The sequence below is a fragment of the Cylas formicarius genome, unplaced genomic scaffold, assembly GCF_029955315.1.
Source record: "Cylas formicarius isolate icCylForm1 unplaced genomic scaffold, icCylForm1.1 PGA_scaffold_5__7_contigs__length_24384050, whole genome shotgun sequence".
Lineage (NCBI taxonomy): Eukaryota > Metazoa > Arthropoda > Insecta > Coleoptera > Brentidae > Cylas > Cylas formicarius.
In genome coordinates, this window is record NW_026844341.1 from 17784883 (window position 1) to 17803632 (window position 18750).

General features: G+C 39.1%; 1 protein-coding gene across 2 annotated transcripts; it reads right to left on the reverse strand.

Moving 5' to 3' along the window:
• Positions 1-1563: 1563 nt before the first annotated feature.
• Positions 1564-18639, reverse strand: LOC132701822 (KAT8 regulatory NSL complex subunit 1). Of its 2 annotated transcripts, XM_060670039.1 has the most exons (9): positions 18133-18639; positions 16713-18051; positions 13744-14255; positions 11185-11376; positions 10178-10523; positions 7907-7970; positions 7510-7851; positions 4290-4668; positions 1564-2362 (listed from the first exon to the last, which is right to left on the reverse strand). In XM_060670039.1, the coding sequence occupies exons 2-8, from the start codon at positions 17843-17845 to the stop codon at positions 4315-4317; spliced, it is 2943 nt and encodes a 980-aa protein (XP_060526022.1). In that variant the 5' UTR covers positions 17846-18051; positions 18133-18639; the 3' UTR covers positions 1564-2362; positions 4290-4314. The 2 variants fall into 2 exon arrangements, with proteins under 2 accessions (XP_060526022.1, XP_060526021.1); XM_060670038.1 differs by having other exon boundaries at positions 16713-18639.
• Between the last annotated feature and the right edge of the window lie 111 nt (positions 18640-18750).

Here is an 18750-nt window from a genome sequence, read left to right on the forward strand (position 1 = left end):
GAAACAAGTGAATATTAGCAAAGTCGTTCGAATGAAAATTGACTGCCAAAGACCTGGCTTTTTGTTTACTGCTAAATCTTATTCTGAAGTAGCATGTTGGAAAGCCACATCGATACTTAAGAAAGATATTAGAAATATCTCAGTTAGGCTGCTACCAAACAGGAATATGATCTGCGATAACAAGAACAGGCACCTAATATCAATGATTCCTTATCTAAAAGACCCTAAGCACCAAAAATTTTATTCTAATTTGACCAAATAATGCGTTGGCACTTAGTTCGTTCCCCATTTTTCTGAAATATTTTTAACAAAATTTGTTTAAAAATATTTTTTTCTTGTTTTTTGTGTGGCAGCTTATTTACCTGTAAGCCAAATAATATGTTTAATTTTTAATTTTTTTTTTATTTTGGGAAGAAAAGTTTTTTTTTAATCTCCTTTTAATAATTTTGGCACTTAACCCCTTTTTCACTTCTACTCTTCAATTGAGTGATGGTAAATGGCAAAAAATATGATTATATAATATTTCAACTGACGAAAAGTTAAAACCGACTAACATAAAACTATCACGCACATGGACATCAATCTAAGCAATCGAGAAATTATAAAGTCGTCCTCGTTATCAAAAATATATATTTTTTACCTTTTTTTAAAATTAAGTAAAAATAAGTCGTTAAAAAAACTGCTGGTTAGTTATGTCTAGGTAAAAATAAAAGGGCTGATGGGTTTTTATGATTCCGTAAGAGTCATATTTTCTAATATGGTAAGAAGTTCTAAAGCAACAGTTTTATCCTTTCTGGATTCTATCAATATTGCTAGCCTTTAAAAACCTACTTTTAAACTGTATTTGTTGCAGTTGCATGTCTACTTGACAACAGCCATGTTATTGTTGAATCCTGTAAGGTCATTGCTTCCCAAAATTTATAATTTATTATAAATTTATATTATCGGCATAGATAGGGCCTCTATATATACGAAGAACCAACTATTATTTTGAAAACGTTTTAAAAATTTTACTTTCTTACCTTTTCCAATTCAAAGTGTTTGGCGCATTCGCCGAAACTTCAACTTGTGTTAAGAATAGACTTTTATTTCAAGTTTGCAACCAAAAAAAACTCATTACAGATTATAGGGGAGTCGTCAATTGCTACTTAGGAGGATTGTTCGTTTTTACTTTTTGATTGCTTGTTTTGAACTACCGATTTCAAATTATTGGAAACTAGAATTCGCACCACCAAAATGAGGCAAATTATTGACATATTTTTTTATTTTTCGTCAAGAAACTTTTAGTTATGAATAAATATGTGGGTGCACGAAAATTGAATGAATGAAAATGGTCGCGAATTTTGCTGACTTTTATCCATTAACTTCAGATGAAAATGTAGGCCCAACGAAGTAGAAATCCAGCATCGGCGACCTCACGACGTAATATATTTCCCGAAAACTCCCATTTGAGCTTTAGCAATGACGCATTTTTAAGAAATAAATTGTTTGAAAACGCGATGAAAACCAGCAGCGGAGGAAAGGTTGCGGGACCTAAATAAAAAAGACGGCGGTTTTTGCATCGATATTTTTAATTCATATTATAACTGGTTTATAAAAATGTAGGGCTACATCCTTTAACTTAGTAATTTTTTTTTGGCTACATAAGCGTTTGAAAATAAATATTTTTTCTTCAATCTTCGTCCAGTTTGGTTATCGGACTAACATTTTTATACACAATTTAATTTTTTTTTTTAATTTTTTCTCTAGCTTCCCCGCCACTCCTCGACCCCAAACGGACAACCGCTGCTAAGCTCTTATAAAAAATAACAGATCCAGAGATTTGCCTTCGCGGGTCGTCCGACTCGGTGGGCGTGGCGCGCGCGGGGAGGCGGGCGGTGGGGGAGGGGCGGGTGATTTCGACAAACCTAACAACCAAACAAAGGGCAATTTATACATTTTTATTGTTACAAAAAATAACTGAAAAAAAAAAACGTTCGCTTTGAATCCCTGTCGGAGCGGGTGACGGTGGGGGACCGGAAACGCCCCACAAACAATAAATTAAGTACGGGACTGGGTGACGGGCCGCCAATGTCCAACATGAAAACAGCGACATCGCCGGCGCCGCGCGCCTCCCCTTCCCTTTCCGCGCGCAACGACGTACATATGTACATTCGTGTGTGTGTGGGTGTATGTGTGTGTATGTGTGTATACATAACGGAATGAACACCAAATCAAAAAAATGAGACGAGCTGTAACGAAAGATCAACTAAGAGAAACTAATGAATTAATCAATACGATGTGGTGAGGGGGGCCTCGTTGAACCCTATAGGGTGTGCGGTGTCCCGCGCCTCTAGTAGATCGCCGCGACGGCAAAGAGAATCTGCAATAAAAAAGAAAAATTATCAATTATAAGCGAAGAAATAATATAAGCTGGTAATAGGCGGCAGTTTTCCTCGAAAAAAAAAATAGTTTGGTTTGGTTTAGTTTAGTTTATTTATTTAACCACATCATACGCGGAGGAAGATTTGGCATATTACAGGAAAGCAAAAAGGAGAAGGATGAGCTCTGAGACTGAAAATGTCAGGAAAAACAGGGAAGCTTGGAAATTTAAAAACATCACACAAAGAAAATACGCACATGCAACTCACAAAGCCAAAAAATGGAATGATTACTACTGACTTACAGGAAAATATAAAAAAAGAGTAGAACCTGTTGAGATGGATGCAGGTCACTAAGGATTTGTCGAAGAGAGCAAGGGTTTCGAAACGACAGCGTCCGAGAAATTATGGGCATCGAAGGAACCGTTGTAGATAATAATATTGAAAGGAAACAATTAATTTGATATAGACAAGTGCAACGAATTCCACGTACAAGACTTTCCATACAAGCAATGGAATGTCAACCTAAAGAACACCGGAAAAGAGGAAAACCAAAAACCTATTGGAAACCGGGCGTAACAAAAGCAATAAACGCAAGAAACCTGCAACATGTCGATGGGAAGATTGAACCGTTAACCGCGTATATGTAGCATGTCAGTTTGTACAAAAACACAAAAATATAGCATAGACAAACTAAAGGACAAATGGCGCCAATTAGAATTTAAAATTAAAAAATTCATCATTGCTATAGAAACCATTATTAATAAACACATTGCCCTCTAAAAAGCTTTGTCAATCAAAGCTTGAATATTTGTTGGAAGTGCTAATGCTATTTAAACGATAGCGAGGTACTAGCAGAAGATGAGAATTTCTGGTAGAAAAGTTATGAATGGCTGAGTGTAAAATATAGTTTTTTCTCATATTTCCATGGATTTCATTAAGGCTACAATATATAAAGATTGAAGGTACTGACATGATTCGAAGACTAGAAAAATAAGTCCGACATGATTGAGATTTAATAGAATTCTAATTGCCATTTTTGCAGTCTAAAAACCCTTATTGCGTGGTTAAAATTTCCCCATAGTCTAACTGCGTACTATATTTTATAATGGAACAAATCAAAATAGACGTTTCTTAGGACGTCCGTACAAGCAAAAGCACATAATTGTTACTTAAAACATCAAAATGAGCACTCCAATTAAGATTATCGTCCGAGGAGAGTAACGCCATCATTCAAGTTTTCGTGTTTTTTGATTATTTAAAAATAAATTATTATGCGAAAACTAAGACAGAGCTCAACCCCATAAATTAGTTCATATAATCTGGTTAAAGATGAGTACCTGCAGATTATTGTCGCATCGTCAACGAAAAGTGAACATTTCTTTATGTAAATGATGAAGAAAAGTGGCCCTAGGGCAGATCCTTGATGGACTCCATGTTTCAGATTTAAAGTAGATGAATCCTGCTATTAACATATTGTGTTCGAAAGTCAATGGATGATAATGTCCTCATCAAATCATAAAAAATCGAAGTTTAGTGAAATTTATGGAAAAAACACTCATTTTTTGGAGAAACCAAAATGAAAATACAGAAATTCGCATTTATCGTCCTCTCACAATGCAAATTGTGCAAATGCATGTCTGCAAATAAAAAAATATCAAAAGAAGGAAATTCCTAAAAACGCGCCTGTATCGTCGATTTACTCTTTCACTCGTAATGTCCGTTAGCGACGAGCTATCGAATTGCAATTTTCGTCGAATCGTAAAGCATGGAATTCCAAATAAAAATGAAATTTATGCAAAGAGAAATGCAATTCCTCCATCGACTCACTCTTTCCCTCATAACTTCTATTAACGACAAGCTATCGAGAATCAAATCATAGAGCTTCACGTCTTCAGATTAATAAAATTGATTCGAAGCATCGCTCACCACTTAACCAAAACGCTCATCCGCTCTATCTGCGGTGGCGTTCCCTCGACAACTTCTCGATGTCGGTCCATTCGGGATCGTTAGGGTCCTCCTCGTCGTCATCGTCGTCGTCCTCTACGAACTCGTCCTCGCCCTCGTCCCCGATCGCGGACTCGGTCGATTCGCTGTCGCCCACCGAATCGGTGCCCATTTTTGCCGACCGGTCACCCTCGAACGGAGTGTCCCCGCCCCCGCTACTGGCGCCCATACCGCCAGCGTATTCGCTGCAGTCCTGCGCACGTGCGTTCGTCTTTGTCTCGGCGTCGGGGGGCGAGTCCTCCACCATATGTCGATAGTCGTCGTCGGGAAGGGGGAAACTGCGCGCGTCATACGGCGGCCTCTGTAACGACACTGGTATGAACAAACCAAACACGTTAAAGAGATGCACCAATCCATTCAAAAGATTACATAAGGGAACTTTTTTTTTTTCAAGAAACTTTCACAGGATTCTCCCGCATCGATTGTTGTTGAGTCGAACTTGCAGAGGTCCCAAGCTAATTAGGGAACTAACAGCGTTTATAAACAAGATTGCTTTCGAAAAATCGTCACTAGGCGCGGCAAGTGCGTAGCGCGAAGCAGCTTTTTATTTTGAAAACAAAGAGCTTCGCGGTTTCGTGTGGTAACGGGACACATTGTTTTTCTACCGTGCTCCTGCAGACCACTATGGAACTTTCGCAAAATCGATGTAACTTAATTGTGCAGGCACATCGGTAAATATTAAAATTTGCACAAATAACAGCGTTGTCGAATGACATTTTTTCAAATATGTCGGGCCCTGTATAATTTACGAAACCTGAAACTCTCCCACGACACAGTTTACGATACTGTTCAAATAAAATTATCCCATCTTCAACGGTTTTTCATTTATCGCCAATAATTTACCTACAAAAACGGAAATTTTCACGACACACCTTGTATATGATACTATCATTGTTCGAAGTAGAGGTTATTAATTTTTTGAAAATAGTAAATGGTTTTCGAGAAAATTACTTTTTTCTGAAACCATGCAGTGCGCCGTAATAATCAATGACGTCATCACGTCTTGACAGCCCCCGAAATGACGATTTCAATATGGATTTTTTCAAATATCCCGAGCAGCGTATGTGATAGACAAAAACCGCAAATACCAAAATTGTAGCTCTTGATCCGGCCTATTACTAATTAGCCATATTTTTTACGATTTTTGATTTGCGGCTAATAATTTACTCTGTAAAAGAACAATTTTCTAGGCCTTTTAGATTTTTGCCTATCGTTTGAAAACCCTGTATATAATCGAAAAAATGCCCGAAATAAATGCTATTGCACTGGATCTCTTGCGTCTGCCGGTTAAATAATTTTGCCAATCGGATGAACAATTATGGAGGAAAACATATTTTTCTGGAAGCTAAAATTACCAAAAAAAAAAAAATTCAAACATTTTTAAACAATACTTGGTAAAATTTGATTGCGCCGAATTTCTACCGTTTAAATGTGGACACGGACTTTTACTTCGTTGGTAAATTTGAAGTTGATATTTGCAAATTGCGGACAATTAACACATTTCTCATTTAACACGGAATATCGGGAACACCCTGTACAATAGGTGAAAACCTTAAATACAAAAGTTTTTGCTATCTATGCGGGCTTTATCGCAATATAAAAGAAAATCACAGTCTTTCAGTTATTACCAATTTTCAATAACAGGGGGACCCATTTTTCAGTTTTTTTTTTATTTGCAGCGCACCCCGTATATTTTTGAAAAATTGTCAAGAATAAAAGTTTCTTCTAAAGTGCTTCTTCTGGTCCAAAAATTTTTTTGGTCTCGTAAATAGTTTTTGAAAATTTATGTTTTTTGTAGACCCTTACACGCGCAATTTTTTATTTTTTTAGAATACTTCCCGACCCCCCAGCCTCCCCATTTTCAATAGTTTAAATAATAGCTTCAATTTCGGGCACTTATCGTGTTTCCTAGCAAGGTCCAAAAAACAGTCGAAAATCGCGAAAAAAAAAATGGAAACCGGCGTCGGATTAGGGCCATTTCTTATAAGCTTATGTGCCTCGTAAAGGTTAAAAAGGAAGCAAATTTCAATTTTGTAGCTCCAACGGTCCGAAAGTTATTCAGCAAAAACCAAAAGACGAGAACAGAGAACGGACAAACAGACAAAAATATATGGCTTACAATTATCCAGATATAAAATTTTTATACAAGCGTAGATACTTTCGAAAAATTCGTATCGATTTTCGAATGAAACAAGATTGCTTTCGCAATCTCGTCACATTAAGTTAGAGTTTCTACTTTTCCAGAGTTTGAGCCCATTAGTGACGATTAACATATCAAGATGATTGATTGACGAAAAAAAAATTATGCTATAGGGGTTTGTTATTAATTAATTAGGAAATAAATATTGTTAGTGTTAGTTGTTTCATACCACTTACCGAACTTTAAACAGAACAAGCGTTTTTTATGAGCTAATTATTCTGGCTTCTGATGATCATTTGTGATTACACTACGTCCCGAATTATGAAGATGATTAGAAAAATAAACGTTTATTATTATTATAAATATTATGTATAGTAACAGTAGTGAGATATGGAGATCGAGATGATGTGATAAACGGACTTTGTGAGGACTTTGCAGTGAGCATAGTCGATTTTACAGTATTTCTAAGAACAGTGTTATAAAAAATTTAGCGATTCATTATAGACACTGATGGGTTGGTTGAAGAAAGCCAGATTCCGAGATAAGTCATTTTATATTTAAGTGTGATTGATACATGAACAAAATACTGAAAATGGTCACTGGGGAGCGCAATTTTATCTTGAACTTTAAAACTCGGTATCTATGAAAATGTCTAATATCATCCATAATTACAGTACCATCTTAAAGCTGAGAAAAATTCAAACCCCTTTTTGTTTAATACTTTTTGCGCTATCTCTGGAAGGATAGAGTGTATTCCCATATTTTCTTAAATAAATGATATTTAAAATCAAAATAAAATGTTATTATGTCTTCATTACTTTTATAATTTTTGTAATATAATAACATATTTTAATTTACTACAATAAATTAGCGTTTTAATAGGTAAATAAGACATTAACAAAACAGCGTAATTTCAGGTTATTAAATCTAATTTCTGGTCATGCGGCTAGGTAGGGCTAATGAAAATTGGAATCAATAATTTGAAACTAATCAGAAACTAACCTCGACGAAATCCGTGGGCGGACAGCCGGGTTCCTCCCTTATATCTTTCAGCTTCGACTGGGATATGGTGCGGCGCCTCATGAGCGCAACAGAAGGCAGTGGCGGCGCGTCTTCGACCACGGACATCGACGGGACGTCGCCGTCGACGACTAAGGGCGGGTGAGGCGACATCGGGTCGGGGGTGTTGGCGCCCGACGACTCCGCGAGGCTGTCCTGGCGTTTGTGGGGCCTCTGTCTGCTCACACCAAACGGCAGCTTCAGATAGCTGAGGAACTTTTTGCGCTCGTCGTGCTCGCAGCGATCGTGACGAGCGACCACGCTCTCCTCGGACAAGTCCTCGACCTGAAACGGGGGGGCGGTTAGTGCGAGGGGCGGCGGACAAAAAGGGAAAACTCACGTCGCTATCGTCGCCGAAATCGGGCACCGCTCCGTTGTTCTTCATCAGATCCGAAATTCTCCACCTGAAAACGACGTCGCGTTATCTTTAAACCGTCTCCACAAAAATTTGAAAAACTTGCAGAGAGCACACTATTTTTCATTTAAAAAAACTACTCAAAGCATAACTTTTTTAAGATAAACCGAACGCGAGCAACGGGAATTCTGATAAAAAGAGATGGATGAAAAAAATGGATGTTTAGTGTTATGACAAATATATCTCTTGATTTCGTATTTTCCAGATATTTGCCCGTATCTCCCCATATTTCCTAGTATTACCCAAATATTTTCATTTCCTTCATATTTCCTAGAAGGTTTCCCCCACTGTGTTATGTAAGTATAGTAGTCAGTCATAACTTTGACTAGCGTGAACATATTGATTTTCAGTTTTTATCAAATCCGAAAGCTTCGAATTCTTCACGTCTAAAAAAAAATGAAATTTCTTCAAAGCACACATTTTATCGAAAAAATTAAAATGCTAAAAATACTCGTCCACTATCGATCCTTTCACCCACATTTTCTATTGGTGACGAGCAACTGTGTTGCGGTTTAAGAAAATAACATTTCTTGGAAGCACCAATTTTATAAAAAAAAAAATAAGAAGAATAAATTCTTAAAAATGCGATTCATCCTCACTCATTAGCGACGGAGTTAACGAATTGCAAATTTTCCTGAAGCATCGAATTGTTCACCAATTAGCGCAGCATTTTCTATTTTTTAAAGAAATCAAGGAATCACTCCAACGTTTTATGTGTGGTTTTACGTATAATAGTGAACAATGAATATACTGTTTTCGCCTAGTTAACTTCTAAAGTTAAATCCTCTTTGTGTGAAAAAAGAACAAGTACAATTAAAAATATAACTTTTGTGTGTGTGGGTTGTGTGCTATTGCCATCTCACTATTCTTTCTTGTTTATTCAGCTAATTAACCTAAAGTTTTTAGGTGACAAAACGCGAATAAGGGAATGATAAAATCAAAAGAGCATTTTTCTTGAATACATGTGTTTACGTATAGAAATAACGCATACCAAATATCAAAACCCAAAACTCAATATTTAAGTTGCAATAAACGATTCAAATTGTGCGGAAATGATCGTGACGTCATACCGCTGCTTTTCGATCGAGACGGCGACATGTTATAATGTTCTTCTCAGGTTATAGGGGAGAATTATATTATTTACGTTTATTTTTAGTGTTTGTATTTAATCTAAGCCAGTTTATACTTGTGCTTAGTGTGCTTTACATGATAATAATGGAAGCAACACAAAAACAATATTACAAACAGTGGCATCAGATTCGGCTACCAGAAAATAAAAGCCATTGGTTTTTGCTAACATTATGTTCAGGCGCAAACATTTTTAACTCTTCAAACTTGCATCCATCCTAGTGCAGTCTCTATACGAATGGCTCCCTGATCTAAATAAAATAAAGAACACTTTAAATTATCAATACTTAAAATCAGTATTTAGGTTTCCACTAATTTAAAAATAAACCTTTTTGTTTGTTTTTAGTTTTTTTATATTTTTTACTAAGATTTTTATTCATAACATTATGAAATAATGATATGAATAATAAATAAATAAAACATTCTATTAACTTTCACGATATTATATTGGTTTAAAACTAGTGGATAAATTTTCTATGCAGATACTTTTTAGTTTTAACACCGCGAACGTGAGCAAAAGAAAAACTTTTGGTGCCTTGTATATAAAATGTCACCATAAATATATTCACTAAAGGTAAATTATCAGATTGGCCTTTTAAAAAATCTGCTTCGTTATTTTCAAAAATTTGTTTTTGATACTAAACACGAGATAACAAAAACATGCGACAGGATCAAGATTGAAATTAAAATTAAAACCACCAAGACGAACGCGTTGTAGTTCTCTAATGGCTTCTCTATGCTACCGTCCCGCTGGCGCATAGTCTAACCAGCGAAATGACGTCACAACCGGTCACAACCAATGACAGCGCGTCTCAAAGAGGAGTTAAATTTTGCAATGGCTTATATTTGTTACATAGAATTACGAAATTATATCTTTTTGTAAACTGTGGGTCTTTTAATAGGACAAACTTACTTTTATAAGCAACATTTTTCAAACTAAAATTTTGTTAATATTCCCTATTAGTTATATAGTTAAATTGTAGAGAATTGAAGGCATCAAATAAAAAATCAAAATTTCCACCATGGACACATTTTTTCAGTAATAACGTTGCGTAAATTGGAACGTACTTTGGAGTCAAAATCTCTTTGTACTCTAGCTTCTCCACACGCGTGGAGGCGGCAATGCTGTACGGTATCACAATGTTGTCAATGTCGTAAGAGTCGGCTCGGTTGTTCCTATACTGCCTGTACCCCGAAATGGACTGCATCTGCAGCAAGGGCGAACCGCCGGCGGAGTCCATGGAGCAGCGCCTCGCGCCAAGCGACGACGTCGCGGCCTCTACCTCCAGGTCGTCGCCCCAATCGGGTCCGATGCCGGTACCCGTGGGCGTCCCGACGGGCTTCGCCGCGTCTAGGTGACGTTTTTTTCCCGACGGTCTGCCCACCTTCCGCCCTCGGATCTTGTTTTTGATCTCTGCAAAATGGAGAATAATGAGTACTCAATTTTCTTTTTTTAAATAGATTTTTCCCAAACGCTACGAAAGTGGGGGAAATTCGCAATCCGCTTACAAGGAAACAACAAACCAAAAGGGTCGTCCACCATCATAGGTAAGAGTTCGAAGACAGCTCAACATTTCCCAAAAAAATATCCCCAAGAAACTCTAGAAAAACTCGGCTTTTATAAAAAAAAAAGTTTTGCACATTTTTGGCGGGACATTCTGCTGTTATGTGCGTTTACTCCGTATGGCTTTATGGGGCCGAGATTTGGACGCTGACAAAGGAGGCATTCGAGGTGAGGAAGTACCATTGAATGGGCCGCACCTCCTAGATGATCACAGTTGAAAACATTCAAGTACTGTTAAAGATGCAGAAGAAGATGAAATGCTTAGATTCAGAGACGCAAGGAAGATAGCAGACGCGTATCTTGGTGGAGAAATCTTAATGACAACAGATTACTCAAATCAAATGGGCAGCAGCAGTGGTTCCGGACATTTTTTCAAAATCCCCAAGGAAAATTTTAAAACTTATAGTTAATTATAATCAATTTTAATATTTTTTTAACAAATTTTGTTGAGATAATGGTCTGCGGTGCTGGCCAAAGCCGATAAATGGAATTTTCGTTGCTAAAAACTCACTCTCCGAGAGGGCGGACACTGTGCTCTGCTTCAGCGAGCCGTACTTTTTCCGATACTCGGATTTTTTCGATCGCTGCTCGTATGATTTGTGGTCCGCCTTGCCTATCGCCTTCGCCGTCTTCATGCGAACGCTACGCTGCTGCCACTCGGGCATCTTCATTACGGCCTCAAGGTGTACGCCCTGCGAAGAATCTGCAGCCAAAAAACAAATGCTTCAATAGAAGCGATTCGCTAAAAATTCCCGAAACTAATAATAACAATAGTTTTTATTGAGATATTTTAAATTATTGCACAAGGTTTAGACAAAATACATCTTGAAGTCTAGCTTAAGATCTTGATCTCAGCTACTCAATATTAACTGAATATTACAATAATAATGAAACAACCAGCAATTCATTATTGGTAAAATACTAATTTGTTTGGGGCAGACGCTTTTGTAATTCCAATAAGTGAACCTTAATTTATTTCCAAAATACTAAAACTGAGCTGGATTTAAAATATTTACTAAACTTTACTACAATTATGCTGGGGCATATATCCATATGTTATTCGTATTTAGAGGAGCATTGTGAATTTCATACCGAAACACTAGACAATCTTTCTGCTACGCTAGTAAAGAATATTGACCTTAAATACAACAATTGTGAGCAAAAATTGAAAGAAATATAATTTGAAGCCATTTCATGGCAAATATTTTTTCTGATATACAATCTTTCTTAAACCATAAACGAATCGGGCACAGTTGTTCTGGATTTTTTGTAATCTGGTACTTCGAAATTCAATATATATATTTATTTGCATATAGCGTTTTGAGGGATATATGTCTTTTTACATAAATTACAAATGTGGCCACTATATCTCAATTGACCATCCATTATCACTCCCAAGTTTTTTGCTTCATTTGTAAATTTAAGATCTTCATTTTCCAATTGAATTTTAATATTAATTATATTACAAATTATGGCTCTCAGGGGAAGCAAATAGCATAATAATAATTTGTGTTTTTTTAGAATTTAGCTTATGATTGTTTTTTATTATACTGAAAAATACTATTTTCTACTCCCGTCTGTAAAATGCCTAATTACACACCGATCTAGCGTGCGGGAAGCGTCCCTTTACCACGTCAGTTTCATTTCCCACGGAATCCGAGCCACTTCGGACATTTCCGGGATTTTACCGCACGGGTTTGGAAAAATCGGATGATTTCGGAGATTTTACCGTACGGTTTGAATTTTGACGTATGTCAGTGAATGTATTCGTGTTTTTTTGCAAAAATGTACCCCAAAAATAATGCACAAAAAAATTTTATGCTACAAATCAGACAATTTAAATACTACGTGCTATAAGCTATAATTAACATCTAGCGGTTTAGTTGGTAAGTAAAGTGACATTTATAAATTAAGTTTCACACAGAAATTTGACATACCGTTGGCATGAACTTTAATGGTTTTTTACAGTTTTTACATGAATATCTTGCCAAGACCATGTCTCATCAGTACAAACAAAACCAAATTGAAGGTTAGGACCTGCTTTTTTTTTGCTTATACGATCTTAAAAACGTAATCCTCTTAAAAGCTCTATCCTTGGGTGATTTTTCTTCCAATTACAGTCTTTTTCTTTAAATAAGTAGTATGGTCAATTATAAAATTTAAATAAACAACATAAATTGTGATTATTCCGTTGTTCATATGGCATATCCAATAATACATCTCTCTCTCTCTGTCTAACGTACATGATTAAAAAGAGACAACAGTAGCAGAACCGACAGAAACGATAAACGAATAGGTTTAATGGCAACCAGTAAATATTTTGTTTGATAATCTGTTATTATTTTTAATTTTTTAAATTGTGATAATGTGCAAGACGTTTGCTAATAGTATATTATGCATTTTATTGACGAGTTTATTTGACGCGAGCGGAGCGCAGTGGAGCGAGTGTTTAATAAACGAGTGACGTAAAAAGTTTACCGAACGTGTTGCATGCTATACTTTTTCTACGACCGTTAGTTTATGGGTACATTTTCGCAAAACAACACGAATACATTCACTGACATGAGCGTCAGAACTGATAAACGTCAAAATTGAAAGAGTGGGAAATATCTCCGAAAACATCCGATTGTTCTTAAACCCGTGCGGTAAAATCCCGGAAGAAGTGGTTCGGATCCGTGGGAAACCAAACTGACGTGGTAAAGTGACGCTTCCCGCACGCTCGCTCGTTTATTAAGCACTCGCTCCGCTCGTGCCAAATAAAATCGTATGTCAAATGTAGTTTACCGCACTTGTTGCATAATATACTACCTAAGATCCAAATTAACATTAACTTCGACATTATCACACTTAGCTGAGTTAAATGTGTGTAACAGTCGGGTATCATTGGCGTATGAATGAATTTGAGAAAATTTGACTTCCTTGGACATATCAGACGTGTACAAAAGATACAAAAGAGGTCCAAGAATAGAACCCCGTGGCACTCCCGAAGTAAAATTACCCCATTCTGCTATTATTTAAATACGACTGGAAAAAAGATACCGGTGAAACAGAAACCAAACCAAACTCGTACCTTCCGGCAGCGAGAGTACGGGATGGAAGCCGGGATCGAGCAGCGACACCTTCTCCGTCTTGCTCAGGGTGTCCGGTGAGTCCCGGGGGTAGGTGGGGTCCGCGCGGCCCGTGCACAGCGCGCACGAGCTGGGCGGGACGCAACTGCAGCGCACCGTGCTAGGTCGTGCCGCTTTTTTCGACACCGCGTGAAGCCCCGCGACCTGGAGCAGTTTCCGTTTCCTGAAACCGGCCAACGGTCTGGTGCGCGCGCACTGACGCTCCGCATCGCCGTCCAGATTCTTGGGGGCGCCGGGCAGCTGGCCCCGATAACCGTTGACAGCGCCCGATGACGTCGCGACGTCGTCGTCGCCGTCGAGACGTACCGGTCCTTTCGACGCCCTGATCTGTTTGTGCAGTTCCGTGTGCTGTCGGATCCGGTACTCCAGGTCGGAGATCTGCGACTGGAGCCACGTCCAGCGGGCCGCTATGGCCGCCCTCTCCGTCGAGTACTTCCATAGCGCCCGTTTCTGTCTGCACGGGAGCACGAGACGAGTGTGTGTTTTTAATCACGTTTCGTAAAACAAATTAATAAAACAAGAACCATGTGAGTTGCGTTGGGTCCGCGATTTAAAGCGCGCGCGAAACACGTCGTGACCTGTTGCTGACGGAAATCGATAGTGAGTCATCCCCGACGACGACGCGCCTACGAAGCCGTCGGTCGGACCTCTATGCGATTTGTATGTTTTTTTTAAAGCGTCGAATCAGACGGAAGAAAGCTTGCAATAAAAAATGACAAATATATAAATATAGATAAAGCTGCATTTTTTAAATTGCGCGTATTGTAAATTGTACACCAGGACCGGGCAAAACATAATTGGAGTAGAATTACAATTTCTATGGTGAAACGAATGGTAGAAAAAATCAGAACGGCAACGACACCGAAGTCAATTTTTCAATTTTAAAACCGACAACGTAATAATTACAAAAGAAAATAATTTTAAACTAAAATTAACCAAAAAAAAAAAAAAAATCTACTCAACACAAACACATGAATTATTTTAAAACATCCACTCCGTATCCGTATTTTTGTACCCTTCACCTATTTTTCGAATTGCAATTGTTCGCTGTGATTGCAAAAGATTGCGCGAGTCGGAACAAGATGGTGCAACAAGAACCTTTTGTTTTTCTAGGTTGTTTTAATTTTACACTCCCTCTGGAGTATCGCCTATAGTTTGAAAGTAAAATTATATATAATAATAAAAATCCCACCGAAAAAATGTAGTATCTCTAAAACTGAAGAAAAAATACAAAAACTTCCTCGACTATAAATTTAATTAAAAAAATCCAGAATTTGTGAAAAGGGAAAAATCCAATACTTCCAGTGCAAAACCGGAAAAATCCCAGATTTGTGGAAATGAAAAAATCCAACATCCACTGTAATAACGGATACAAGTCTGGCTTTTAATGGGAAAACATAAACATCTCCCCTGACTTTTAATATGCAAAGAGAAAAAAAGATCTAATTTGTGAATATGGGAAAATCCCCAACTTTTAATGTAAAACGGAAATATCGCTTTGATAACGAAAAAATCCCTGACTTATTGCAAACGGAATTATCCTTGATTTGTGAAACTGTTAAGTCAGGGCTTTTAATGTGAAAACGTAAAAATCCTACAAGACTTTCATGAGAACGAAAGAATTTCAGAGTTATCAAACTTTTAACGTGCAAAGACAAAAATCCCTGACTTTTGATGCGGTAACGAAAACATCCCTGATTCAATTCACGACTTGTGAAATCCCTGATTTGTGAAACTGGAAAGTGAGGGCTTTTAATGTGAAAACGTAAAACTCCCACTCACTTTTATGAGAACGAAAAAATTCCCGAGTCAAACTTTTAACGTGCAAAGAGGAAAATGTCTAACTTTTGATGCGGTAACGAAAACATTCTTGATTTGTGGAACGAGAAAAATCCACCACTTTTAATGTAAAACGGAAAAATCCATCACATTTCTTCTAATAACCAAAAAATCTCTGACTTATTGCGAACGGAAAAATCCCGGATTTGTGAAGCTGGAAACTGGAAAACGTAAAAATCCTACATGACTTTTATGAGAACGAAGAAATTACCGAGTTGTCAAACTTTTAACCTGCAAAGAGAAAAATGTCTGACTTTTGATGCGGTAACGAAAATACCCCTGATTTATTGAACGAGAAAAATCCACCACTTTTAATGCAAAATGGAAAAATCGCTGACTATTATACTGATAACGAAAAAATCCCTGACATATTGCGAACGGAAAAATCCCTGATTTGTGAAATTAGAAAATCAGGGCTTTTAATGTGAAAACGTAAAAATCCTACAAGACGTTTATGATAACCAAAAAACTTCCGAGTTGTGAAACTTTTAACGCTCAAAGAGAAAAATTCCTTACTTTTGAGGCGGTAACGAAAACACTCCCGATTTGTGAAACGAGGAAAACCCGCCATTTTTAATGTAAAACAGAAAAATCCCTGACATTTGTTCTGATAGCGAAAAAATCCCGGAGTTATTGAGAACGGCGAAATCCCTGATTCGTGAAAATAGAAAAATCCATAACCATAATGGATAAATCTCTGATGTTTAATATGAAAACTTAAAAATTCTCCCTGACATTGAATGGGAAAAAATCCTTAGGTTGTGAGAGAAAACAGAAATGACTTTTAATGTGGAAAGGCAAAAATCCCTGACTGTTATCGTGCAAGGAGAGAAATGCTCGACTTTTCTTGTGGTAATGAAAAAAATCCTGATTTGTGAAAAGGGAAGAATTGATGACTCCCAGTATAAAAACGCATAAGTCGCTGACTTTTATTATGATAACGCAAAGATCCCCAACTTTGAACGTGAAAATGCGAAAATCCGAGACTGCCCTGACCCTTTGGCGACGCCGAAAGTTTTCCAGTTCAGCGGGAGCCCCTTGCTCTACATTGAAAAACAATTCTTACACTTACATACTAAGGTACTGTTGGTGGGGATTACTGTAGGTCTGCATTTCGTCGCAGCTCTCGCCTCCGGAACTGCTTTCGGTCGCGTCTGAATCTGCGGCGCGCTGCACGAGCCTCAGCTGCGTACGCAGCTGTTCCGACACCCTTTGCAGTTCGTGCTTGTCATTGGTACCCCACGCGGGGATACTCACCGAAGGCCCCGACGAAGACGACGGGGGGCAGTTACGGAACGCGTCCACCGAACCCGAACCGAAATATCTGGGCGGCCCCGTCCTCTGACGCGCCTGCAGCATCGCCGCCATCTCGATCTTCCTGACGAGAGACTTGGCCGCGTGCGGGGCCATCGGCCTCGGTCCTTCCGACGACGGGGTCTCCAACGGCGGCTTCCGCAAGGAACGGTACACGTGTTCAAACACTCCCGCCACCTCGCCGCTCACGTGTTGCCCCATGTGCCTCGATTGCAATTTGCACACCCTCCGTCTGAGAAAATCGAGTCTCCTTTCGATCCTCGCGTGGCGCCTCTGCAAATCGACGAGGATCATTCTCGCCTGGTTCTCCTTAAGTTTCTGGGCGGTCTCGAGATCGTCCTGCTGATCGTCCATCATGACGTTCACGTGAGCGAGCAGATCTTTGTCTATATCCAAATCGAGCACCTCGTTGAGATCGCTTGACGAATTGTTGAGCTGATCGCCTCCGTCCATGTGCTTCATCACCTGCTGCATGATGTCTTCGACGTTCGCCTCCAGGTTTGTGGCGCCGAAAAGCTGCTCAATGTCGCCGCCCGTGGACCTCACTTTGCCCAAATAACTGGCCGTCGTTTTTTCGAGTCCCATTTTGCTGTCAGCGTCGCCGTCGCCCATCGGAGGCGGGCTCGGGCTCATGCTCTGTATAGAAACACCGCCGTCCGAATGGTCCTTGGGGTAGGCGGGGTTCAAGTTGATAAACACGCCGCTCAAATCATCAGTGTTTATAGGACTCGACGGTTCCGCGTATCCGGAGTACGTTTTCGCGCTCCGGGACCCGGGTCCCGGACGGTTTTTCGGCGGCAAATTAAAATTTTGCGGTTGGGCCGTGTCCGTAAGCGCCGGGGCCATGACCTCCGCATCGGGACGCCTCACCGAGGCCGTACGCAATCCCATTCATCCAGTGATTTGCCCGATATCTGTCATCGTCACTTGTGGGGTGATTAAAACGCGGAAAAACCGAACCCGGGAACCACTTTGATCAATAAACACACGCTGGCTCGCAGTTTGCCGGCTTAATTACGTACCGAAAACGTACAAGTGAAACGGACGGCGGATGCCGCATAGGCCAGGCGGCGGCAGTTTAGGCGTTCGTGTACACACTGAAAAAAAAACGGAACACAACGGGTGGGTATTTGAATTTTTTAATAAACGCGTTACTGGCTGGTTTAAATAGTACACACCCACGTGACGGGTCCGATACGAAGCTCACGGAACGCCGAGCGTTTTCCTCTGGAGCTTCGATACGCATACAACAAACATTGCACCACTACAATCACTTATTACGATAACGCACTTGTCACGAACTGATACAGTCGGGATTTCGATCAAGAGACGCAGATTTTGTACGCAAAAACGCAAGGGAAAGTCCGCCGCGATCAACAAACGTACGTTAGATTATATTGGACAATAATGGCGACTTCCCTAAAAACAGTCGAACAACGCACTCGTCCATTTACTCGTTTAACATCCGAGCGGCGCGCGACTCGATGAACGCAAGCTCCATAGATACAAGCCACGGCCTAATTTAACCAAGCGAACCGCCGTCGACACGCGAAACGTCGCACAATTTTTGAAAAACGAACCCCGCGTACGTTTCGAAAATCAACAACAATAATTGCTGGCTATATAACGCCCATCGATGAATATGGTGGGAAAAAAGTTAGGATTATTTGGCGTATCCTTGACTATGAAGCGTGGCGCTCCCTCGCGTCATACCGTCGAAACAAAAAAATGGCGCATTATTCGAAAATATGTATTTACTAAAACCGCTGGCGCACCAGAATATTAATTTAAAAGTC

Excerpts from the sequence above, each read along its gene's own strand:
- LOC132701822 (XM_060670039.1), bottom strand. The coding sequence starts at position 17,845 with ATGGGATTGCGTACGGCCTCGGTGAGGCGTCCCGATGCGGAGGTCATG. Across the intron at positions 11,377-13,743 it reads CGTACTCTCGCTGCCGGAAG|ATTCTTCGCAGGGCGTACAC; the intron begins GTACGAGTTTGG and ends TTTTGGCTGCAG. Across the intron at positions 10,524-11,184 it reads AGTGTCCGCCCTCTCGGAGA|AGATCAAAAACAAGATCCGA; the intron begins GTGAGTTTTTAG and ends TCCATTTTGCAG.